The sequence below is a fragment of the Chanodichthys erythropterus genome, chromosome 11 (assembly GCF_024489055.1).
Source record: "Chanodichthys erythropterus isolate Z2021 chromosome 11, ASM2448905v1, whole genome shotgun sequence".
Classification (NCBI taxonomy): domain Eukaryota; kingdom Metazoa; phylum Chordata; class Actinopteri; order Cypriniformes; family Xenocyprididae; genus Chanodichthys; species Chanodichthys erythropterus.
This window is the reverse complement of record NC_090231.1, coordinates 38,610,761-38,637,317: the sequence shown is the minus strand read 5'-3', so window position 1 is coordinate 38,637,317 and position 26,557 is coordinate 38,610,761. Positions and strand designations below refer to the sequence as shown.

The following is a 26,557-nucleotide window of genomic DNA, read 5'->3' as shown; positions in this document are numbered from 1 at the left end:
AGACATTAATACTGGCTGCCCTTGTCTAATGCCTTGAACATGAGCTGGCATATGCAAATATTGGGGGTGTACATATTAATGATCCCGACTGTTACGTAACAGTCGGTGTTATGTTGAGATTCACCTGTTTTCCGGAGGTCTTTTAAACAAATGAGATTTATATAAGAAGGAGGAAGCAATGGAGTTTGAAACTCAACGTATGTCTTTTCCATGTACTGAACTCATGTTATTCAACTATGCCGAGGTAAATTAAATTTTTGATTCTAGGGCACCTTTAAAAGGGCTGCGCTGTCGACCTCATTCTTGCGTTGGCCTGTTGGCTTGAAGAGCTCTGGGTTCCTCCTCTCGTCAACAGATCCTCTCCCCTTTTTGATCATGGTTACTGTTTTCAGTATGTCATGCTTTCATTTGTAATGTTATAAACTCTCATGTTTTATTAGCATAGGGCTGTCCTGTCATTTTATTAGACTTCGTTTGTGATTTGTTTATTTAGTAGGGAGGTAGGGAAGTTACTTATCATTAAAATGAACATTATAAGGCTGTATTGAAAACATTTGAGTTTTTGAACTGCATTTTGAGGCAAACTTTTCAATTTTCAACAGCAGGGGGAGTTAAACAGACAAGTGACTCAAAGCCTGGAATTGTGAGTGCCTGCCCATGAGCAAAGAGGGCAGGTTTCTTTTTATTAGGGGCCATGCATTGAAGATGTTTAGTCCCTGGTGTATTTTGTCCCTCTTAGTCATAAATGCAGTATATTGTTTTTATATAGCCTACTGCAATATTTCAGTTTTGCTTTCCTGATTATTAGTTTTATAATATAAGAATAAGGCTATCAGACCTTTTTATAAAATGTTTTTCCAACAATGAAATGAAAACATTATATTTTATGCCTTGAGGTATTATTCAGTGTTTGTAAGTGGTAGGCTTATTGTGGATGATAATAGAATCACTAAAAATCATACACACATACAAAAAGACAGGTTTTGATAAGTAGACAATGCCATTTGTTTTATTAGAGCTTACAACAGCATTCATATACAAATATAACTAATAAACACATATAAGACAATATTACTTTATCATGTTATATCACAAAATTATTATTTAATACTGTAACCTCTAGCAGCTGAATACACTACATGTGTGTATGAGCTTCTTTCATGTCTGTTTAAGTTTCTTCCAGGGAAAAGCGGTGCTGCGGAGCTTATCTCCTCTGGTGCACCCTAAAACCAACACCAAAGTACTCAATATACATAGATAAATAAATAAAACATAGGAGTGCAGCAATATAGTATATTTAAATTTTACCTCATTATCAAGAGATGAACAAAGTTTTTGTAATAGATGGGTTTCTGCAAAAACATATGAACTTTCTTTTTAGTTGCAGTATTCAGAGTTGTTTCTAAGATACATTTTATATGCCATGATATTTACACATTTTGATATGTTTATGTGCACATGTATGTTTTGCAGTAAGTAATTTAAAGTAATCAAACCTCTTTTAATCACATCTCAATGATAAAATCAACATTTCATCATATTTTACAATAGAAAATTATTTAAATTCAGGTGGATTTAATTTTAATTTTAAACAGTTATAGTTTTTAATTTCAAGTAATATAATCAGTGTCAGTTATGTTCTAGTAATCAACATTATCACAAAATATGGTCTGTATATTCTTAAAATCCAAATGGCTTACCAGAAAATGTTTCTTGTCGTTTTTGTGTTCTCTTACACAGAAGGATAGCGATGATCACCAAGCACAATATATTTGTTGCTACCAAAACTGGGACATTTAAGTCAGTCCAGGCGAACTCAGAAATTTCTTCTAAGATTGAAAATAAATAAATAAAAATAAATCTAAATATTCAAACTACAATTAAGAGGATTTGATGTGTCATATATATATATATATATATATATATATATATATATATATATATATATATATATATATATATATATATATATATATATAAATATAAAATTTCTCACCTCCAATTTCAAGCCTACTTCCATCCCCAAACAGCATCTCTCCACACATGGCCACAGCGCAGTAGTAAGTCCCGGCGTCAGTTAAACTGAGGTTCCTCTTGGGGAGATTGTAGACACAAGACTGTGAATGGGAATCTCTCTCAGACCTCTTCTTGCATTGATCATTGCTGTTTTCATGCTTGTAAATGATTCCTGGATGTGTATCTCCAGTTTCATGTCTAAACCAGTAAACGCTGTGATTTCCTACACATCTCTCAGTGAGAACAGTGCAGTGAAGATTCACAGAGTCTCCTGGGTTAAACTCGTGCTCATTTACCCAAGTATTCGAGTCCTCCGCAGACAAAAACTGCTTTATATGATGATGTCTTGTATTTACCCCTGAAATGAGAAATCTTTGGGGATTATACATTATTATATTATATAGATTAATTTATATATAGTTTTGCTTTGTTTACTTACTGTTATAGTTTAAAAACAGCCCATTACTAAAAATTATAAGATCATAGTCACGGATACCACAGTAATAGATTCCAGTATCTGCTGGCTTTGATTCTTTTATAATTAAAGTAAAATACGTCTTTTTCTTTACAGCTGTCAATCTTTCATCATTCTTGAAGTCTCCATAAAAGGCTGGTGTTGTAGCATCAGCATAGAGAGTGAGGATGCATGTTGGAGCTTCTCCCAGAGATTGCTTGAACCAGGAATAGTAGTTCTCGTGCTCTTCAGATATAAAGCACTCTAAAGTTATAGTTTCACCTGCATTGAAGGTCTCCAGGACTTTCTTTTGAACTATAGCAGCAGATGTGATGAAGCCTGAGAGGAGAAAAGCACAAGCAGGACCATCAAAGCAGATCAGAATAACACCTCTTCATAAATATAAGGTAAGAATAAACTTTGCAGAACAGAGTAAACACACCTGTCCTAAAGAGTAGAAAAAATATCAGAAGTTTAAGCATAGTTGGGGTCCTCTGTGCATTTGACAACATCTTATGGAGCATTTGTACGATGTGTGGGTGTGAAACGCCTGGTTTAGAGGAGTCAAGCCTTGTCTTTCTGATTTAGATGATCTCTGGGTCTGATTGGCTGTTGTCATTTTTCCATTCAGGCTGTCTGACCCAAGACGTTTAGCATGTGGTGTGGCTTATCTTTTGTTCTTAGGCTCACGATCGGAGTTTCTTGAATCTAGCTCTGATGTAATGATCGACTGATATTCTCGTGAACTCATTTTCAGTAGTTTTTGTCCTTTCATTTTCTTTATTTCTTTTTTACACCAAGCTCAGATCCAAAAAACAGGGCCAGTGTTATTTGAGCAAACATATATAACCAGTCATTGTTTCAGTAACATCATACTCACAAATGTTTACTGTATATAGTTTGTAGTATAGAAGTACAATGTATTTATAGTTAACGTTTGAATTTTGTCATTGGTCTTATAGCTTATCCAGTCATGAACTATTCCTGATAATTTAACCTGTGTTGGACACACTTTCCATGTTTTTTATACCTAATCCATTATTTAACCCCAAAACATGTCTACTACCATAACAACCAACAATATTGTCTTGTAAAACATCAACTACTACTGCCCCCTATGTGCAGTCAATAGAAAAAGCAGGCCTGCATCACGTCCCTTTTGTCAAACTGTTACAGCACACCTTATTATATTATAATTATAAACAATATCTTTATTCTTGCAAACGTTATATTCATGTAGTAGTTTACTATGTGTTAAGTCATGATTTTGGGGGTTTAAAAACAGCATTTGTTGATTGCAAACAAATATTTACATTTGATATTAGAAATGGGCTTTTAAGAATTTTGTGTTGAGAAATACAGAATGAACTTCTGTCAGCTGCACCTTCAGATCCAGAGCATCTAGTTAAATGATCTGCTAGCATGTTAAAGTACAATAACGTATTTGTATGTAAAATTTTGAACCACTGTGAAAAAATAACGTATGCATGCTGATTCAGTGTAATATTAAAGTTCTTTAATAATCACTGCTTGTGGTGGGTTTGTAATGCTGATGGACAAACTCTAAACATGGCCAGATCACAGTTGTCTGCACTTTGCTTTGACGCTTGGGTTTCACTGCAATAAGATGATGATGGAAACTTTTACCCACAGAGATCTAAGCACGCTTAAGGCCTTTGTTACTTTCTGAAACAAACGTTGACCGCAACCTAAGCGCTGTGGGTTAAATTCATTGTCTTATATATACATATATATTTGGTGGCATAAGTCTGTTTCTGAAACCAATAGTCAACATGTGAAAGGAACTAATGTGTGGTATGCAATGCAGTTGCAGGCTTTAACAGTGCTTTGCGAAAAAGATTGCATTGACATTGAGCCTCCAACACACACAGTACTAAAAATAAGGCACTATATTAAAGCACAATATGACAGTTAAATAATGGCCTTAAAATAGAAGTGAAAGAATCAAGTTTCATTGCTGCACAGTGGTAAACAACTGATTATGCATTGAGAGAAATATTGTTGAAATGTCCATAAAAATAGGACCCAGTGTACTGTGTTAATATGAAATATGAATTTTGCGTATTGATTTTTCGCAGGTGTTTACCTGTTTTTTGAATTACGCATTGCATTATGTTGTGTTTATGGTTAATGAGAAATTATACTTTCAAAGTTGCATTTTATGTTTTTTAGCTGAATCAAAAAGACACCCGGTCATCAGAATGCAGCTGCAGCACAACAACATTAACATACTCTGAAATCCAACAGAAATCAATTTAATTTAATTGTTTTTTAGTTAAAACAAGGCCGTCAATACACTGCATCTGAACACAAGCAGATAAGTTATATACAAACATTGTGGTCTTGAATTTAGTTATGTAATTAATTTCACTTCTCTTTTTTATTATTACCACCATCGACATGGGGTGTTTTGGCAGGTCATTAATACACAATAGTAATAATAATAATAATACAAGCAATTTGAAGGACTTTTTTGAAATGTCACCTGTCTTCTGTTGTCATTTGACCTCTTAAAACCAAATTCTTTACACATTTTAGCTTTAGTATGCAAAAAAAAAAAAAAAAAAGATTTAAGAATATGTTTTGGGGTGGGGGTGCTTTGGGAATTTTTAATTTCTGACAAAGATCAGCATTTTATTTTTCATGCTCATTTTTTCATTGCTGTTTAATAATCAAATTATCAAGTTCGTATTTTTTATTTTTATTTTATTGTCATCTGTGACTTGTCACCTCACTTATAAACAAGGGGTATTTTGTTTGTGGTTATGGAAAGTAGTGTGAAAGGCATGTAGTGTGAATGGTGTTTATGTGGTTTAGCTGCAGTGAGGGGTGTGAAAGATGAGCCGAGGGTCAGTCTGGTGAGCGGAAAACAGTCAAACTGTGATGCTCTTGTGTGCTGACAGGTGCACCCACTGGCACAAAGACATTTAAGAAAACGTTTTTTTTTTTTTACTTGTCATTTTTAAATGTCATTTATATAGATCAGTGGTCTACACACATCACACAATGTTGTTTTAAAAGCATGTTCTGCTAATTGTCATGAGTAATACTATAAAAATGTTCATCAATAAACTGCTTCTGCTCACAAAGTATTAAATTGTTGTGAAAGATACAACTATAACAATTTATGTTTTGAAGTGTATATTTTCAGTTTTGTAATCTGGTCCGCTGAAGTTCCCCTCGGCACATCTCATTCTACACTGAGCAGCTTCTTCCTGTCAGGGTCTGTATAGGAAATGATATCATTCACAACCCCTGCCTCTTCTGTAAGGGCCTAGTTATATCTTCATGATACATATATAAACAGATATAATTAAGGTTCTTGTTAGAATATTATTTCACAATTTTAATAGCATAAAAAATACTACACATTGCAAAGCCCACATACACTTTAAATTTATGGCATTAGCAATAACATATAAATATTAGCGTCTTGATGAAAATATAGCTTGTAAACATAACAGTATGCTACAATATTTGACCATGTGTCATTGGTGGACTATCTGGTAGCAGAATACACAACATCTGTATCCTCAGCATGTCTAGCTGCTCTTCTGGTTTTCTGTTTGGAGAACTGTAGAGCAGCATACAACGTTGAATGAGGCTCCTGTAAAAAATCCAAAGGCACTTTTAACGACAGAGCTTTTTTTTTAAAGTAATAATTCAAAATTGTACCCTATAGAAGAAATCAGATAATCAAAACAATAAAGAAACAAGGGTTTTATATAAAAACAGACTTAGCAGCAGACTACATTCTCTGGTGTTAGGATTTATAATTCATTTCAGATTCCGATGTTGGGGACAGTTGGGAAATAGTCAGGGAATGTGGGATTTTTTTCTCTCTCTCTGGCTGTTATTGTTGCTGGTTTGTACCCCACACATAAAGAATGCAAAATAAAATGTTTCATTTTATTTATTTTTACTTTTAAGAATTAACCATATTTAGTTTCACTAAGACAGAGCGATACTCAAGAGTTGGATTATCTAAAAAAAGATGCAGACTGCATGGTTGAATTCTTTCCGTGACAATCCAACTCTTGAGCAGAATATCACCTGCGGGCCTACTTCTCTTTTCTGTTTTACGGTTATAACAGAAATCAGAAGTAGGCGCACAGGCTGTATGCTAAAGAATCTCAAGAAACATACCATATTTCACCTGAAGAATGTTAGACATAAAAGGAATATTGCCTAACTGATATTAGTAAAGTTATTTTATAGTATATAATTATTGTCCTTATAACTTCTTAAAATAGCAGAGATTTACATATTAAATTTTTTTTGTACACCAGCCGACCTCTTTAATTTCTGTATTCTGTTCAAGAATTTTTGCCAATACAATTTTTAAGTTTACCTCATGATGTTGTGTTACATGGCGATCAGCGTCTGCAACAACAGAAAAAAAATAGATTGCTGTTTTTCCTTTTAATTTAGAGTTGTTTTCCGTTATAATTTATGCTAAAGATACTTGCTGTTTTTTATTAACTTATTACTCATTAAATTGTATCACAGAACCTTGTAAAATTATTTCACTACACAGTTGTTTGCCAAAAATCCATACAGCAAAGTAAATCTCTTGAACTGAATAGATGTACTGTTACCTTTCCCCTGTGTTTTTCTGCTCTGTATCTTAATGATGACTATCAAGACCAGAATGATGATGAGAATAACAATAATAACACCAAAAATAAAAGTCAGTTTATAAAAGATATTTTCAGAACAGTCTCGTGTAGAAATCGGGCTCTCCTTATGATCTGTTAAAAGTAAATCACATTTTACTCTACAAAAATACCATTTAGATAAAAGCATTATTGTATATGAATGTTATGAGTACTTAAAATTCACCTTTATTTGAAATTTCTGTTTCATTTTGCTGTGATGTAACACATTCATTCTCTGCACAATAAATTAAGTGATCTGGAAATAATAAGGATTAAAAAAAAAAAAAAGAAAAAAAAAAGTATTTTTTATATTTTTCTCCTAGAAATTCAGCAAGAAATTCCTCTATAATAGTGGTATTGATAAAGAAAGATTACCTTTAATGTCTAGGTGTGTTCCATCACCAAACGGGATCCCCCAAGAGTTCCACCCACAGTAGTACAGACCAGAATCAAAAATATCCACATTTAAAATCCTTAGGGAGGTGTTTTCTGTGTTTAGAGACATCATCAGACGGTCTGATTGAAAACCATTTAAATATTTTATCTGTAGTTCCTTAAGCTGGTAGGTTATCATCACATATACAATGCTAAGAGGTACAGCACTGTTTGTTTGCTTGAACCAATGTATGTACTTTCCGGTTTCTGCTGTGTGTTGACACCAAATAGTAACATTATCTCCTGGTCGAGCTGATATATTAGCTGTCTGAGATGATTTGACAACTGTAAGCAAACCTAAAAAAAAAAAAACCCAGAGAGCAATAACAAATATTTTTATATTTTAATTTAACATATAAGAAATGCATATTACATACAAGAAAATACTGTCCCAAAAACACACCTTTTAAAGTTCACACCTAATGTTTGCTAAATAATATTGAATTAATAATTCCTGTCTCGCATGATTAAAGCAATTATAATGCAGTAATGCTTACCCATGCCACAGATCAACAGCGCTGCAATTATTAAATGAACCATCACTGTACTGAATCAAACTACAACCGATGAGGAAATTAAGATGAGGAAATCAATGTGCTTTATTTATATGAGGGGGTGTGGATTATGCAAATATCCAAACTATGACAAACCTGTCAATCAACAAGCAACTCCACAGCTCATATTGCCAGTTCAAAACAAGTAGTATCATTACTGATCAGATGTATTTAGATTAATTTGATGTTTTGTTTCCTGCTTTAGCTTCCCATGTAGTTTCCCCATAGCACTTTTGAGAATACATTTTCCCAAAGCAACTTTACAAATAACTAAAAAGCATCTTTGACACTTATATATCTTTAAACGTGTTTAATTGATCATTTCTAAATTATATTAGAGACATGATACATTTTACCTGGCTCACAAAATGCTAAACTTGATTTTATCCTGATTTTAATTCACTGAGGCATGAGACATGTGATACTCAGAAGGAACCTTGGCTTTTTGCCTAGCAATTTGACCTCCAATAGAATTACATTTCTAAAAAAATAAGTCTGTGATATTATTCAGGTGTTAATAGGTGTTTGAGGTTGTGTTATGTTTCAAGTAGTGTCAGTGTACATAGCAGTTGAGTACTCGGCATGTCTTCCTGCGGTTTTGGGTCTCTTGTTTTTGAAATGCACTGCAGCATATTCTACTGAATCATTTTCCTGCAAAGAAGCAGAAATGTCTTTCAAGATTCTAATCCAAGTCATCATATTACATCGTAGATTTTATTCTCAAGCCTCTGTTTTCCTCTTTCTTTGCCCAAAATAATTTCTACAACCGTAACAGCCAACAGAATGATAAATAATAATGTTCAATCAGAATCCTATTTTTTTCTCTAATGCTTTTAATGCACTACAAATGCTACAAAAACAAAAAACAAACAAACAAACAAACAAACAAACAAACACTTTACTAAATGTATTCAATGTATTGTCAAAGTCAAAAGCATGTCTACCCAACAGAGAGAATCATAGCAGTGATTAATTTAAAAATCAATTTATTAATTTCATCATCTTTACAAAAATGTCAAAGAAACCAGTGTGATCTGGGAGAACTTCAGTGTCTCACTAAGAGTACAAAAAAAGTGATAAAAAAAAAAATAAAAAAAAATCAGAACAAAGAGATTTGCTTGTTCTCATTTCTACTTTGAGAAATTGATTTTTTTTTATCCCTCAGAATAATCAAAGTCTGTGTGTTTACCTTGTCATCATGCTGTTGTGTTTGACATTCAGCGACTACCACTATGGAGAAAAAAAAAAAAAAAAAAAAAAAAAATACTGTTAAGATATTGAGAGAATATTTTTTTTTTAAATATTCTTTCCACATTTGTGATTAAGATTTAAATGTATGATTACATTTGTGATTGATCTGTTACCTTTTTTAATCTTCTGCCTTTTGTGTTCCTTGATAATAGCCATAATTAGAGGAATAATACATGCAAAAACAATGATGCAACCAAATAGGAGCGTCAGTGTGAAAAAGATGTCTCTAGAACACTCTTTAGTACTAGACACAGGCGATTTATCATCATCTGTAAGAAAAAAACAACAAAAAAAAACAGTGGATATTTCAATGAATCAATTTAGGTTATGTAAATGTTGTTTATTATTTACGGTCTCATATAAACTGTACAAATAATGAGCGCTTTGTGGCATATTTAACACCTGCAGATTCAATAAAGCATAGAAGGTAAAATCATACCCTTTTTTGAGATTCTTGTGTCATTTTTCTCTGATATGACATTCTTTTCTGAATGGTTAAAAATAGTTGAAGAGTCATTGTGGCATTTACTGTCTGTGGTGTTTTTCAAAGTGTTCCATTTATGGCAAAGTTAAAAAAAAGAGCATTAAGCATTCTATGAAAATTACAGTATAGTGAGAGAGCTTCAAAAATATTACCTTTCACTTCAAGCCTAGTTCCATTGCCAAATTTCATGCGATATCCCGTAGCTCCACAAAAATAGAAGCCAGAATCAGAAATATTTGCATACTTAATTGTTAGGGTCGTGCTTTTGCTGAACAAATCCATGACCAGGTGCTGTTTTGTAAAACCATTGAAATATTTTGGCTCTACCTTCTGAAGGCTTTCAGTGTATAACATGCGCACAATAGTAATTGGTACATCACCGTCAGTTTGTTTGAACCAGTACAGATCTCCAGAAACATGGATATCATGTTCACACCACATAGTGACACTTTGTCCTGGATGAGCCTGTGTGCTTGCTGTAGAAAATGTTACTTGGAGAAAACCTGAAAAAAAATAAAATAAATAAATAAATAAAAACATTAAATGAAAATAAATTAATAAATGAATAAAACCATAGCACACCACAAACCAACACTTTTACATTAAATTCCTTCTCCCCAAAAACAAATTTCATTACATGTCTCCCATCATAGAATTGTAATTAGTAGATAATTCTTACCCATGCCTAAAAGCAATAATGATGCAGCTGAAATACGTAACATTTCTGCACTGAGTCAAACCAGAGCTGAAAAGGAAATTAAGTGGGCGATATCAATGCATTTTATATATAAGGAGGGAGTGGCTTTTCACACAGAAAAATATGGTAGACCTGCCAGTGAAAATGCCAGTTGGGGTCAGACACAGAGCTGTGACACAAGAAATCTCTTGTGCATAATCAAATACAAAATATGTACACATGAAGGCACCATTACACTACTCGGTTTAGTCCTTGTTTATTTAGTGCTCTGACAATGTTTGGTTTGGCATTTCCTGAATGAATTAGATCAGCAAGTGGTGAAATAAATATATAGGCCTATTAATGATATTTTCTTTTTTTCTGTCCAATCTATAAATGAGAGTAAATGTAACTATGTGGTTACTCATTTGCCCAAAGAAACCTACTGTGCACCTTATAGACCAGGTTGCAAGCCTGCTGAACTGCATGTGATGTTACATCCAATGATGTGCCTAGCAGCATGTGGGCCTACAGAGAACAGTTGCAAGTCAAATGAAAGTACTCTTTTCAATATGCATTACAAATTACTTGTCACTGCATTTTTAGTTGCACTTACTTTAAGCCATTGTAATACAAATGTGGTTTAAAAATAACTCTATGACCAGTTTCACAGACAAGGCTTAACCCTAGTCCCAGACTAAAATGCATGTTTGAGCTGTCTTAAAGTGGACATTGGATGCAAAATTCACCTTTACATGGTAATTGCATATAAATGTCTTAGTAGTATGTGAACAAGCACCCCATAATTATAAAAATCCAAACTCATAACATTCTCTTCAAACAAGCAGATTCAGATTTCACCCTATAATGACATCATTGTAGGTAGAGGCCCCACCCACAGCCAGTGACAATCTGTCCCATTAGGATAGACACAGCCCTGAGTGAGAAGCACAGTGTCTGCCATGTCTGTATCCTCACTGTAGTGCCTGGAGTTGTACAATGTCTGCGCCAAAGAGGCATAACAAGTGTTGCTTTGGGATGTACCATTTCACATAAATGTCCATAGACACCCACCATCTGAGTCACTGAAGACATTGTGGTTAATTTTTTTTATTTATTTTTTTTAAAGGAGGAAATGTCCTGAAGAAAAATCGCTAAAGACTTAGGTGTTTCTACTTCACAAACGAGGGTCTTTTCAATGCTACTGTAAGGGAGGATAGGCTTAAGGAGGAATGTCTGGCTTGATCCCAGCAGGGGTGACTATTAGAACAGGGTCCAGGAGTACAGTTCCATTTTTCATCCATTCATCCTTTATTCATCCATTGAAACAGGTAGGACAGGGCAAATGAGCGTGTGGTTTCTAGACAAGAAAAGAAATATAAACTTCAATAAAAATACAAATTACACAAGCAAAAAATACAGAATATAAACAGAAGAAAAATAAACTTACATTTCTCTTGAACACACATTACAAGCATCAGACAGCTCCAAAGTCATCAAGTCTATTGGGCATCAATGCAGGCATTTATAAATCAGGACCAATTAGCACACAGCAGCAGGGACTGGTTAATTAACAGAGGGCGTGTTCAACCAATAAACTGCTAATTGAAGAGAAATTAGGACTGGGCAAATAAAATCGGGGCATGTAAAGCTGCATTCACGTCACCTCGTATTTACCGGAATCTTGAAATGACAACACGTGACGTTATTATTCGGAGCTGTTCATGTCCTTTTGGTCCTTGGACTGGGAATTATGCGTTTCCATGGCACCACTATCAACGCCTAATAAATCAATCTACAGTGGTCAGGTGGTACAGCGGCCACATGGTACATCTGGGAGCTTTCAGAAAACTCCCAGCTTACAAGCTATAATTACAAGCTCTACAAGGACGTGAACGCTTTTTACAAGCTAGAATCTTGTAACTACAGGAATTACGAGGCCGCGTGAACGCACCTTTAGTTAGGCAAACCAGGGAAAGGAGTGTAAACAATGAAAAAAAAAAACAAACAAAAAAAAAAAAAACAGCTTTAATACAGCTGGATTTGCAAAAAGTTTGAGTCTGAAAGATGGGTCAATACCAATGCTTCATGCTCAAACTTCCATCCAGACAAATTATCACATGTCATATGTTGTGAGTCCTTCCAAATTGCCTTTCTCAAAGAGTTTGTTGGCACTTTATGGCTAATGTTGCTAAAGCTACCACGGAAGAGAGGGATGGGGTGAGCAGTAGCTCATTATCATTTAAAGAGACATGCACCAAAACGGATTGTTGTGAACAGAGCTGTTTTCGACAAGGTAAAAAGGGGGTTGTTTTACACCACCATTGAGGAATTTTAACCAAAGAATGTTACAGATGAAGACCCTAAGGAATCGTTCTTGTGGAGAATGGGCATCTGATGTCCCCTTTAACTGAAAGCAACTTGCACTGACAATATCTTAAAATATATAAGGGCCATTTTGTCTCAAGATGCACACAGTATTTTTTTTCTAAGGCGTGTTTATAAAATCTACTTAAATGTCCTAATTGAACAAAGGCCTAATCCTGGCTTAATCTAAGCCCTGTCTGTGAAACCAGGCCCTAATTAGCAAGTCTGAGTAGATTGCCATCCCTCACTGTAGCCCCCTAGTGGTTTTCAAAATCTTAGCCAGCACCCTCATTTTGTCACAAAATGTTGTTTTTTGCTGAATGGTGGGTGGGTCTATATTTCTCACTTGGCTGATAAGTTGAGATTGATGACAGAGTCTTGAAATCAAAAATGCCGATACAAAATTCTTCCTATAAAACCTGCAGAATGCTTTGTGCCATTAAAGGACTAACATGTAAGATATAAGAAACCCTGTTGATAGTTCATAGACTAAATTCAGCTAATAGAATTATTATAATTATGTATGACTGAGATGAAGTCAACATGAAATCAAAAATGACAATTCTTGTTGATTTTTTTTTTACTGCAAATTACTTTATTTAAATTATCCATGCACATCATTATTTAAAAAATAAATAAATAATAATAATACTGTGCCCTCAAACTTTGATTAAAATAACTTCCCTTTCAGCAACATCTCTTCTCTGATGGTGTGTTTTTCAGTTCAAGGGTGGGACAACCTGTCACTCACATGAGATCGACCAATAGTACAACACAACCATCTAATCAATTCCCAATGGACAAAATCAAGTCCCGCCCTATATCTTTTCTTATTTGAGAAGTCATTTCAGTCAGATATGAGTAAAAATAGGGAAGAAAAGCTATTGCAACTTCTGTTTCATGCCGACTTTAAGTTCAAAAAGTTAAGAAAACCATGGTTATAATTGTGTATTATCTCTAAAATAGTATTCTTAATTTTCTTAAAGGGTAAATAACGTCTCGGTTACGTATGTAACCCTCGTTCCCTGAAGGAGGGAACGGAGACGTACGTCAGTAGTGACCGACGAATTGGGATATCGCTTAGAGAGCCCTATCATCTTCGTGTAAACTAAAACAAGCCAATGGAATTGGCGTGCGATATTTGCATAATGCGCACCGCCCCCGACAGGTGTATATAAATAGGAAGCAGATGCAATCGCACTCTGTTTTTCGCTGAGGAGACAACTGGTGTCCGCACTACAGCGAGGGTACAGAAACTGTGGCGACGGGACGTACGTCTCCGTTCCCTCCTTCAGGGAACGAGGGTTACATACGTAACCGAGACGTTCCCTTTCAGTCGGTCACGTTCGACGTACGTCAGTAGTGACCGACGAATTGGGATCCCAACTAAAGCGCCACAGTTACGAAACCCCTTCCAGTGCCCAGCACAAGCTCAGCCGCCCATAGCACCGGCTGGCGGTGAAGGGGGCGAGCTTACACCGAGAGAGTCTACTGCTGTCTAACCACTACCCACTAAGTAAACTAGACACACTGGGGAAAGCGAACCCGAAGGGACGCTGCGGAAACCACTACCTACCCAATGGGGGAGGAGTTTACGTGGGAAATACACACATGGACTGGCCCGGGGGGGCAGTACGCATATGGAGTCCCTGGGATGGCTCCACCTGGTTAGGGGGAGACTCATCTGACAGGTGACAGCAGAGCTGGCTCTGCTAAGGGAAAGACACGGACTCGGCCCGTAGGGAGTTTTAAACCGTGGAAAATACACATATGGGACCGCTCACGTAGAGGGGTCACGACATATGGGCCCCAGCCAACAGACAGCGTCAGCGACGGATGTAGGCCTGGCATCAGACACTCCGCAATGTCCGAGGCGAAGGGGGAGGCGGAGGAACTCGACAGGGTTTGCCAAGCGGGGAACACGACTGGAGTGAAAGTATGCACGTATCCGGCCAGTGGCGGGAATGGCATTGCAAGCCGACACTTAGAGTGGGTACAACACGTCTACCGACTAGAGGATGCGAGTACACGTGAGGATACCGGCTCTACACGTAGGCTATAAAACCTAGCGAACGTGTTTGGTGTCGCCCAGCCCGCAGCTCTACAGATATCTGTCAGCGAGGCGCCATGAGGCAGCGCCCAGGAAGAGGCCACCCCTCTGATGGAGTGGGCTCTCAACCCGAGCGGGCAAGGCACGCCCTGAGATTCGTACGCCAAGGCGATGGCATCCACTATCCAGTGGGCCATCCTCTGCTTGGAGACAGCCTTTCCCTTCTGCTGGCCTCCGTAACAGATGAAGAGCTGATCTGAGGTCCTGAAGCTTCGCGTTCTGTCCACGTAAACGCGCAGAGCGCGGACGGGACAGAGCAAAGCTAGGGCTGGGTCTGCCTCCTCCGAGGGCAGCGCTTGCAGGTTCACTACCTGATCTCTGAAGGGAGTGGTAGGAACCTTGGGCACGTATCCAGGCCGGGGTCTCAGGATGACGTGAGAAGCACCGGGCCCGAATTCTAGGCACGTTTCGTCGACCGAAAATGCATGCAGATCCCCTACCCTCTTCAGGGAAGCCAATGCAACCAGAAGAACCGTCTTAAGAGACATTAGTTTCAGGTCGACTGATTGCAAAGGTTCGAAGGGATGACCCCGGGGGGCTGTGAGAACCAGGGTCAAATCCCAAGAGGGTACGGAGGAAGGGCGAGGAGGATTCAGTCTCCTGGCCCCCCTCAGGAATCTGACGATCAGATCGTGTTTCCCCAGGGACTTACCCTCAACTGCATGGTGATGTGCGGCAATGGCGGCAACATACACCTTGAGGGTGGAGGGAGACAGCCTTCGCTCCAACCCATCTTGCAGAAGGAAAGCACGGATCCGACCGAACATGATCGGGGGTCCTCTCGGCGAGAGGCGCACCATTCGACGAACAGGTTCCACTTCAGCGCGTAGAGATTCCTAGTAGAAGGAGCTCTAGCGGAAGTGATGGTGTCTACGACCGCTTGCGGGAGATCACTCAGAACCTCCGCATCCCGTCCAGGGACCACACGTGGAGGTTCCACAGATCGGGAGGCGGGTGCCACAGGGTGCCCCGTCTCTGAGTCAGGGTGTCCTTCCTCAGAGGAATCGGCCAGGGAGGTGCTGTCACGAGGAAAATGAGGTCTGAGAATCAGGTCCGAGTGGGCCAGTACGGAGCCACTAACAGAACCTGCTTCCCGTCCTCCCTGACCTAGCACATGAATAGTGCGAGAAGGCTCACTGGGGGAAGCGCATGTTTGCGCAGACCCGGGGGCCAGCTGTGTGCCAGGGCATCCGTGCCGAGCGTGCCGCCGGTCAGGGAATAAAACCACTGGCGGAGGGCAGTTTCCGGGGAGGCAAGCAGGACTACCTGGGCCTCGCCGAACCGCTGCCAAATCAGCTGGACCGCCTGGGGGTGGAGCCGCCACTCGCCCGCAAGTAGATGCTGCCGTGACAGCTCGTCGGCTGCACGGTAGAGCACACCTGAGACACGAGTGGCCCGAAGGGACCTCAGATCCTTCTGACTCCACAACAAGAGATGGCGGGCGAGTTGCAACATGCGACGGAAGCGTAGACCACCTTGACGGTAGGTGTACGCAACGGCCGCAGTGCTTAGTGAGCGGACTAGAACGTGCTTGCCTGACAACAGCTCCTTGAAGCGGGCCAGCGCAAGACGAACCGCTAGCAACTCGAGGCAATTGGTATGCCAATGCAGTTGAGGCCCCGTCCAAAGACCTGTCACTGCATGCCCGTTGTACGTGGCCCCCCATCCCGTGGCAGAGACATCTGTGGAGACCACAGCGTGCCTGGACACTCGTTCGAGGGGTACTCCGGCCCACAGGAACGAAGGGTCCAACCACCGGACAAGGGTGCGACGGCAGCTCGGTGTCACGGGGACACGGAGCGTGCCGCACTGCCACGCCCATCTCGGGACCCGGCCGCGGAGCCAGTGTTGAAGCGGTCTCATATGAAGCAATCCGAGCGGCGTTACCGCGGCTGCAGATGCCATATGCCCCAGGAGCCTCTGAAAATCTTTCAGTGGAGCCGCTGTCCTGCACTTGAGCGAGCTCAGGCAGTTCAACAACGACTGGACGCGCACCTCGGTGAGACGCGCAGTCCGTGCGACCGAGTCTAGCTCGAGACCGAAACAAGAGATCCTCTACCCGGGGGCGAGTTTGCTCTTGTCCCAGTTGACCTGAGGACCCAACCGGTTGGGAGCTACAACCATGTCGGGTAGGACTTTGTACTGACATGCCCGACCCTCGAACGCAGACCGACCTAGGAAGGGTCTGTGTCGAGGCAGAATCGAGACATGAAAGTATGCGTCCTTCAGGTCTATTGCTGCAAACCAATCCTGGGGACGGTCCAGGATTGGCCGTAGCCCACCGCCCTTTTACGGTACAATGAAGTAGGGGCTGTAAAACCCCGCCTTCATATCGGCTGGAGGGACCGGCTTGATTGTACCCTTCGCCAGGAGGACAGCAATCTCCACCCGGAGAACAGGAGCACTGTCCAACGACACCTGAGTGAAGTGGACAGCCCTGAAGACCGGGGGACGCCGGGCGAACTGAATCGCATAGCCGAGTCTGATAGTACGAATGAGCCAACTGGACAGGCTGGGGAGCGCTATCCACGCTTCCAGACACTGAGCCAGCGGGACCAAAGGCACCACAGACACACCGGGGGTGGGGCAGCAAGGCAGAGAGGGACCCGACTCGGACGGCTTGAGGGCGGCCCGGAGTGGGGTCGGACTCTGCGAGGCAGCAGTGTGCATGGGAGACGGCGCACGGGACGCGGTCTGCACCATCACACTGCCACCTGCTGGCGAATGGGGAGGGAGCTGACAGCAGCGAGGCGGAGCCTGGCACACTGGCAGACACCCCTTGTTGTGACCTGGAGTTTGAGGAAACTGCTCTTTTTGTGGCAAAGTGGGTACCGCTGGACTCCGGAGAGCCAGCGGCGGTAGATGGACAGCCGCCACAAAATCCCCCCCGGCCCTCCTCCGGGGTTGGGAGAGCAGATGGAATACTCTCCCAAAGGGCAGGAACCTTCCGCTCCAGGGCTGGGCACCACGTCCACGCCCGGCACCCTGCTGTTTGGCTGGTGTAGGCTGCTGCTTTGCCAACTTAGCAGGGGCGGAGGAAGACGCAGGCGGGCGCCCTCGGCGACGAGCGGGCTGAGGCTGAGCCACGGGCGGCTGGGTGGAGGCAGCAGCGGACCGCCGTGGCATGACATGTCTGATAGCCTCAGCCTGCTTCTGTGCAGCGGAGGACTGTTGGGCACAGCTCTCCACCGCGTCGCCGAAAAGGCCGACCGGAGACACGGGGGAATCCAGGAACCGATGTTTGTCGGTCTCCCTCATGTCTGCCAAGGTCAGCCAGAGGTGGCGTTGCTGGGCTACCAGAGTAGACATCGCCTGGCCAACAGAACGCGCTGTCACCTTCGTTGCCCGGAGGGCAAGGTCAGTGGCAGCGCGCAGCTCCCCAAGCAGCTGTTGGTCAGGACCTTCCTGGGGCATCTGCGACAGCGCTTTTGCCTGATAGACCTGCAAAAGGGCCACCGCGTGCAGGGCAGAGGCAGCCTGCCCACAGGCACTGTAAGCTTTCTCAGTCAGACCGGCTGAGAATTCACAGGCCTGGGACGGGAGACGCGGCTCACCGCGCCAGCCAGCGGCCGTTGGACACAACTGCGTCGCAACAGACCGCTCGACTGGCGGGATCTCCGCGTACCCCCTGGCTAGCCCGCCGTCCAGGGAGGTGAAGGCGGACGAGGGACCAGGCCCTGTACGAGCCCCAAGCGGAGCTTGCCAAGACCTGGTCACCTCATCGTGTACTTCCGGGAAGAAAGGCATTGGGGGGGGACGCTGGATTTGACCAGCGCGACCCCCCGCCAAGTACCAATCGTCCAACCGAGATGGGCCGGGACAGGGTGGAGGGTTCCACTCAAGCCCGACGCACAAGGCGGCCCGGGAGAGCACAGCCGTAAGCTCGGGATCCGACTCGGGCAACGCTACCGTCCCGGGCGGCAGCGCGTCCGAATCCTCCCCCGAGGACTCAGGCTCACCTTCCGATGCAGCGATCGACATCTGATCCGCCGCCGGCACACCAAAGGTAACGGCTGGACAGTCCGTAGAGGGCCCAGCGGAAACCAACGGTGGCACGATGGGTTGCGGTGCTGATGAGGCGGCAGGGGCCCGAGGAGCATTTCCGCTCGGCGGGGAAGCCCTGACCGTAATCCTCCGGTCACCCTTCCTATACAGCGCCGTACCGTCATTCCGGTTCCCGGGGCCGGAAAAAAACGGTCGTACGTGGCATAGGAGAGGGGACCCCCGCTTCCTGAGACTTCAGGAAGGAGAGTCTCGACCTCAGCATCGCGATAGTCATGTTCCCGCAATGGGAACATGAACCATCCACAAAAGCTGCTTCAGCGTGCAGAATGCCCAAACACGAGATGCAACGATTGTGCCCATCAGCAGGGACCAGGGAACGACCGCACCCATTAACGCACAGACGAAATGACATACTGTCAGGGTTCGTCTGTAAAGCTCTTTTAGAAGGGGAAGTCAACTCACTCGTGCTGAAGCACCCAGGGAGCGACGCGATGTGTCAGGTACACCACTCCCTGACACACCGAGGAACCGGCCCAAATCGCTACACACGCACACACTCTTTGTGTTGCTGTGAAAACAGCAGTTTTCGAGCTTATAGCTCAGCTCCTCGGAGACTCGCGACCTCGCTGAACGTGCCCTTTCACCAGCACTGAAAGCTCGCTGTAAATCCTCTTCTGAGGCAATGTTTTAGCATAAAACAAACGAAGAAAGGAGTCTTCTAAAACAGGACACCAGTGAATGGCTCCGAAGCGAAAGACAGAGTGCGATTGCATCTGCTTCCTATTTATATACACCTGTCGGGGGCGGTGCGCATTATGCAAATATCGCACGCCAATTCCATTGGCTTGTTTTAGTTTACACGAAGATGATAGGGCTCTCTAAGCGATATCCCAATTCGTCGGTCACTACTGACGTACGTCGAACGTGACCGACTGAAAGGGAACACACACAGTTTCTGCCCATGTTAATCTTGAGTACCTATAGAGTAGTATAGCAACCTTCATATCTCCGAAGATTTATAAAAGATAGATACGCTGTACTGAGTCTTTCTGAAAACAGCCGAGCTCCTGGAGGCGTGCCGTGTGAGCGAAGCTAAAGAGTGATGAACACGCGCAGCTTTTGTGTAGCGATTGTCTTCAAGCTATCAATGGTCAGCTAAACAAATGTATTTAACCCTTTGACACGTACAATCACACCGGTGTGATCAGTCTTGGCTGGTCCCTGGAACTTACGATCACACCGGTGTGATGAGAACGTTCAGTGCATCACGTGATCAACTGCCAAAGTCAAATGTGCTTGCTTTGGTTGGCGCTAAACCAGAGACGCACGCAGCACTTTTCATATATCACAAATATGCAGTGTTTTCAACCAAATAATGTTTATTTTAGGTTTCAGACATTTAAATACACATAAGTACTAACAAAACAATACATTTAGAGTTTGTAAAATATACAGTGAAGTCTAGGGAAGCGGCAATTACAATTCATTCCATAATAATTAGACGACACATTTTATTCATTTTCAGATACCATCAGATCTGATTCTCTGTGGTGCAAACTAACATGGCGGCGATCATTGCGAGTATAGCTCAACTAATGCAATCCTTAAAAAGGTGCAAAACACATCCACATATTTGTCAATCAGAAAATCAGATCTTTCATGCTATAGTTAACAAATTTGTGAATTTTTTTGAATAAAAAAGGAAAAATGTAACTTATTGCCAACAAAACAGACATTTGAAGCAGTTTTACTCACCACCTGCTGTTCCAACTCATGACCAGGATCATTATCGCTGTGACCGCTCCATCTTTCAGTTTCAAACGATCTGTAAATCCAGTGTTGAACTGGGCCTTGTTTATAAAAACATTAGTGCCGATACTGAGGGTGCGCGCAGCCTTGGAAAAAACAAGATATTTTCAATTCATTTTAATCAATAAAAAATGTATTGCAACTATCAGACACAACTTTATCCTTATTTTTGATAGTTAATTTAAGGCGGTTTCTATGGTTATTTTAATGAAAAATACTGAGAGGGCATCAATGTAATTAATGATTGAGCACAAATCTCTCAACTCCAGTCAAAACTGGGTTCTTTGGGAAGCAAGGTTATGTTTCCCTCACAACCAAAAACACACTTCTTTGGTGACATTGTTGATTTTGTAGTCTAAAAATAAAGTGACAAATCAGTCTCAAGCAATTCCTGTGCAAGGCTGCCGATGACTTCCTTAAAGCCATAAGAAAGGGCCATGCTCGAAAAAATGTCTGAAGTTTGTGAGGAATCGGAAGAGTATTTTTGGCACAGAAATACGTTCAACTCTTTTTTTTTTTTTTTAAATATATTTATTTAAAAACTCTGATAAAATACCAATGCTGATGAAACCATCATCACACATGCTATACTGAACTTTACTTCAGACATAAAAATTCTTAAATATTTTACAAGATGCGTAGAAAAGAACACAACAGAAAAAAACTCCTTTTGCCATCAGAACAGACATGAAGGTTCTTGTAGTAAACAGTAGTTTAAAATAAAACAAGGAATTTAAACTTTTGCAGGACATAAGCAGGAACCTTTCACATTATCATATAGTCACATTTAATGCCATGAAGCTGTCAGACATCCCACCGGTGAGGAATCATATAGAAATTTGAATTACTCAAGTGATTATGTTTTAGGCTATTCCAAAAGATATAAGGAATTTTGGCAAATGTCTGTTTGAGTTAAAGTCCGTTCACTCAAAGAAACTATAGGCCCTACTACACAGGTGTTTATGGCAGATGGCACACTTGTGGTCTTGTGATGCATGTGTGAGTGTGCCTGTGAAGCCACAAGGCTATAGGAATAGTGCATGTCAGTGTGTTCATTATCAGAGCCGTTTAAGTCAATTCTTCATTAAAGTTTTAATGTAGGCTCTTAAAAGTAGCCTTAATTAATGTAGATTAATTAATATCAGACCCACCTGATAATACTGCTGAGAGATGCTTGTCATTCACACATTTACACACCGTCAGATCGCAATTTTGATGATGGCACACTTTTGTGTTTGCCATGTTTATTTCTTTTCATCATCACACTTACTTAGAACTTAAGAAGGTCAAGTTACCACATGACCAGCAGAAAACCACAACTAGCACACACTGCCTTTATGTCTTTACAATTTTATAAATCATTTTCACTAAACAGTTCATTTATAAACTTGCATCTGTAAATGGTCTTTACATACTGTATGTGGCTACTGATGTTACTCATGAGCAATTATTTGTCTGAGACGTGAAAAATATAATATGAAATCATCTTTGAAGGAAAAGATCAGTGGGAAAAAAATCTGGCACGGCACTTTTTGACACACTCAACACTCCCGCTCACATCGTTCATTGCTTCTCTGGTGATGTTCATTTTGTCATTGCTCGCATGTTTCTTAGTGGTTTTGAACAAATCCATCCAGATATGATAACCTTCAGAGTTTTGCTTCTCTTTCTCATCGGTGAGTTGAACTGTCTTTAAATAAAATGTATTTACATAATTGAAGCTATTACAACAATTTTCTTTTTTAATATAACAATTTTTCCTTGTTTTAATGTTGTTTTAGGCCTTACTGCAACACATCTGAATAACCCACCTGTGTTTACTAAACCGGGAGAAACAGTTAATTTACCTTGCTTTTACCAAAACCAAATAGCCATGCACTTCTCATGGTACAAGCATGAACCTGGACAGAATCCCAGGCTCATCTCCACCATTTACAAGTATGATCAAAATGCCCGGTTTTACCATAATTTCAAGAATAATTCACGCTTTTCTGTACTGAATGAAAAGGGTGTGCATCAATTGGTGATAAGAAACACACAGATCTCAGATTCTGCAACATACTACTGTGGAAGCGCTTATTCCAACGTAATGGAATTCGTCGAAGGCACAGAGTTGATAGTTGAAGGTAATTATAATTCTGATTACCTATAATTCAATTGTTTTTAATATAAGGAGTATTTATAATAGTTGAGTTATTGAAGCTATTAACTGAATGCCAACAAGTGCAATGCTTCAATGCAATGTATACATAGGTATCTTACATAAAACTTGCTCAATAATCAAAATCAGGAAATAAAGAATAACATTTAGATATCTTGATTGGTTAATATGCATTCTTCATGAATATATAACTATTTTCATACAGGGTTGAAAAGCTACACTGTTGTAAAACAACACGCTTTCATTCCATCACATTCTGGAGATTCAGTGAATCTTATGTGCACCGTTTTAAATCAGACCTGTGTAGGAAACCACAGTGTGTACTGGCTCATACATGAACCACAGGAATCTCATCCAAGAATCATTGGCGCACATGGAACGAGTACTGATCAGTGTGATCGGATCTCTGAATCTGGTTTTACGGTACGTAGATGCGTCTACAGCTTCTCTAAGAAGGACTTCAATCTGTCTGATGCTGGGACTTACTACTGTGCTGTTGCTGCATGTGGGGAGATACTGCTTGGGAATGGAACTAAACTGGACATTATAGGTATGTTTTTCAATTATTCATTGGGGAAAAGTAGCACTTTTACAGTGTTAAAACTATACCTACATTTTTTTTTTTCTATTTCAGGTGCAGATTCCACACAGATGATGACTTTTGTTCTTCTTTCCATTGTTAGAACAGTCCTTCTTTTAATCACTGTTACTACAGTTACTGTTTGGTACTGCATGAAATCAAAAAGAATGTCAAAAGAGGGCTGCTCTTCATCTGTCATCCGAGATAGACGATCCCGACCAGAGAGAAGGCTAGGAGCCAGTTGCTCAAAAGTAATCTGATTGGATTTCGGCTGTCAAATTGGATCAAACCTTGAAAAATGGGTAGTTCAAAAGGAAAAAAAAAAAATATTCTGAAATCAGATTAGATCACAAAATTCCATCTTGATTTTGATCAGGATAAAATCAACAGTTTAAGTTGTTAAGATTGGGATAACTTTGATCCAAAAATCTGGATTATACTGATCCAATCAGAAGGGTGGCTTTCAGGAACAAAAATGTAATAAAACTTTAAAACTGGTCCAAAAATAAAAAAATTGTATCATGTAATAGACATACACAATTTTTTGCTCATGATTAGTTTAACTTTTAAAGTAATAAATTAGAAGAAGGCATTAGGCTACATATTTAGCCTTCCAGTAACCTACTGTAAAGTAAAAAATGTATATCTATATATCTTATAATATATTTGATTCAAAGTGTTGTTTTTTATCACTGTTTGTAAACTACATTTTCTGAGAGAACGCAAAAGCATTGAAATTTTTTTCCCTCCTACATCTAATATTCTTTTTTTATCACCATGACCCTTTAGAGGCTCCATAGAGCACTAATAATCCAGATTTGGTAACAGATCTGAAAAGTGTGTATCTGGATCAGGGTGATCCAATCCAATTTTGCTTTGAAAAACTAGCACATAAGTCAGATGGATTACATGATCTTGGATAGCAAAACATGGGGTTCATTCTGATCCAGATTAAACTTTTTGAACAACTGACCCCAAGTCTTTTGATGAAATCAGCTTCTGATCATCCGTAATATACAACATTTATCACTGCCAATTCAAAAAATAAAAATATTTTTTAATTTATTTATATAAATTTAAAAAATATGATAAATCCAAAAACTGCACAAACATGGAGTAAAAACATTAATAAACAGAATAAAATTACATTTGTTAAAAAAAAAAAAACAAACAAAAAAAAAACAAGTATTTTATTACAAAATTGCATTTTGTTGCCTGGGGTCTGTGGAGACCCCTAATACCCTGAGTGTACTTCCCAAACGAAGACCACACAAGGGTTAATTTGATGGTTCCCCACTGACATTTTACTGGCTATAAGTAGCTTTGCAAGTACATGTCAACTTATTCTACTTATCTAACAGTCTACTGATACTGAACTAATACTATATAATAAGAGTTACTAATAATAATAACTAATAATAAGAGTTACTTGACATTGAGGTCCAATGTTACTTATTGTCAACAGAATGTCTAAAAAGGAAACCATTAAAATAAAGTGTAACCAATGTTTGTAATGTCTCCTTGTTAGAAATAAACTGTCCAATGTCAAACTATGTCTGTTTTTTTTGGTTCATGGGAGCAAGACTACCCTTTCATTTACTTTTCTCAAAACATGGGGTTTCCAAATCCAGATCATTCTGATCCAGATTAAACAACTGACCCCAAGTCTTTTGATGAAATCAGCTTCTGATCATCCGTAATATACAACATTTATCACTGCAAATTCATGGGATGAATAGACTTGAAACATGTATTTGTCATGTAATTTAATGCTTGGGTGCACGGTCGGCTTATAGGGTCTTTGGGGTCTGCACAGACACCAAACGACGTTTGCTCAAATAAATAAAAAAATTGTTCTCTTTGTCCAAATGACATGAAACTTTGTACAGTTGTTAACACTTTCTAGATCTACAAAGAAAAAAAAATTGGAGTGATATCTTTTTTTATAATATATTTTTTATGTTAGTGTAAAAAAAAGGGTCACACTCAGGGTCTTCGGGGTCTCCACAGACCCCGGGCAACAAAATGTAATTTTTTAACAAAATAATTGTTTTTTAAAAAAACAAATGTAATTTTACTCTGTTTATCAATGTTTTTACTTCATATTTGTGTAGTTTTTGGAGGATTTGTCATATCTTTTAAATTTATATAAATAAATATATATATATATATTTTTTTTATACAAAAACAGCTTATTATGTAAAATTCACTTTATAAAAGACCCCCATTTCTAACTTTCATTCATGGGGATAACATGGATAATTTGACATGGTTTAGTGTAAGATTTTTGCCCATCTTTTGGAAAATGCAGTTTTAAAAGTAAAAAAAAAAAAAAAAAAAAAATCACTTTTAACAGTAGACGGCTGCAGAGCTCCACTATTTGCTATGTGTTATTTGACTGACTGAAAGACATCTTTTCACAAGTATTTTTCAGTTGGATTTATATCTAAATATTATGAAATCACAATTATGCCAATTAAAGACAATAAAAATTACTTTTTGTCAAAGTTTAGCATTTTTTTGTACTGAAAAAAAAAAAAGTTTTTCAAAAATGTTGATTTTGAGGATGAATTTTGTCCATTTTCTAAGTGGAGTCTCAATATTGAAAAATTATAGGTTTTTTTTTTTTTTTACTTTTTACTTTTTTACTGCATTTTCCAAAAGATGGACAAAAATCTTACACTAAACCATGTCAAATTATCCATGTTATTCCCATGAAATTTAGAAATGTTGGTCTTTTATAAAGTGAATTTTACATAAAAAGCTGTTTTTGCATAAAAACCTATTTTAAAAAAATATTTAAATTTATTTATATAAATTTAAAAAATATGATAAATCCTCCAAAAAATGCACAAACATGGAGTAAAAACATTAATAAACAGAATAAAATTACATTTGTTAAAAAAAAACAAAAACAAAAAAAAAAAAAAACAAGTATTTTATTACAAAATTGCATTTTGTTGCCTGGGGTCTGTG

General features: G+C 39.6%; 4 protein-coding genes across 7 annotated transcripts; 1 reads left to right on the top strand and 3 right to left on the bottom strand.

The window, feature by feature from the left end:
- Nucleotides 1-1,013: 1,013 nt before the first annotated feature.
- Nucleotides 1,014-2,990, bottom strand: LOC137030569 (uncharacterized). Its single transcript, XM_067400970.1, has 6 exons — nucleotides 2,913-2,990; nucleotides 2,456-2,809; nucleotides 1,997-2,374; nucleotides 1,701-1,829; nucleotides 1,309-1,352; nucleotides 1,014-1,223 (listed from the first exon to the last, which is right to left on the bottom strand). The coding sequence occupies exons 1-6, from the start codon at nucleotides 2,980-2,982 to the stop codon at nucleotides 1,101-1,103; spliced, it is 1,098 nt and encodes a 365-aa protein (XP_067257071.1). The 5' UTR covers nucleotides 2,983-2,990; the 3' UTR covers nucleotides 1,014-1,100.
- Nucleotides 2,991-5,876: 2,886 nt separating this feature from the next.
- Nucleotides 5,877-8,136, bottom strand: LOC137029931 (uncharacterized). Its single transcript, XM_067399749.1, has 6 exons — nucleotides 8,082-8,136; nucleotides 7,525-7,881; nucleotides 7,334-7,405; nucleotides 7,090-7,242; nucleotides 6,843-6,874; nucleotides 5,877-6,098 (listed from the first exon to the last, which is right to left on the bottom strand). The coding sequence occupies exons 1-6, from the start codon at nucleotides 8,122-8,124 to the stop codon at nucleotides 5,991-5,993; spliced, it is 765 nt and encodes a 254-aa protein (XP_067255850.1). The 5' UTR covers nucleotides 8,125-8,136; the 3' UTR covers nucleotides 5,877-5,990.
- A 515-nt stretch (nucleotides 8,137-8,651) lies between these two features.
- Nucleotides 8,652-10,604, bottom strand: nitr10a (novel immune-type receptor 10a). 4 transcript variants are annotated; one of them, XM_067400974.1, is made up of 6 exons: nucleotides 10,553-10,604; nucleotides 10,026-10,376; nucleotides 9,829-9,921; nucleotides 9,503-9,658; nucleotides 9,328-9,368; nucleotides 8,652-8,789 (listed from the first exon to the last, which is right to left on the bottom strand). In XM_067400974.1, exons 1-6 carry the CDS (start codon nucleotides 10,593-10,595, stop codon nucleotides 8,682-8,684), a joined length of 792 nt encoding a protein of 263 aa, XP_067257075.1. In that variant the 5' UTR covers nucleotides 10,596-10,604; the 3' UTR covers nucleotides 8,652-8,681. The 4 variants fall into 4 exon arrangements, with proteins under 4 accessions (XP_067257075.1, XP_067257072.1, XP_067257073.1 ...); XM_067400971.1 differs by having other exon boundaries at nucleotides 9,829-9,876; XM_067400972.1 differs by lacking the exon at nucleotides 9,829-9,921.
- An 11,875-nt stretch (nucleotides 10,605-22,479) lies between these two features.
- Nucleotides 22,480-23,841, top strand: nitr9 (novel immune-type receptor 9). The gene is made up of 5 exons (XM_067401180.1): nucleotides 22,480-22,516; nucleotides 22,562-22,778; nucleotides 22,872-22,966; nucleotides 23,207-23,551; nucleotides 23,636-23,841. Exons 1-5 carry the CDS (start codon nucleotides 22,480-22,482, stop codon nucleotides 23,839-23,841), a joined length of 900 nt encoding a protein of 299 aa, XP_067257281.1.
- The last annotated feature ends 2,716 nt before the right edge of the window (nucleotides 23,842-26,557 follow it).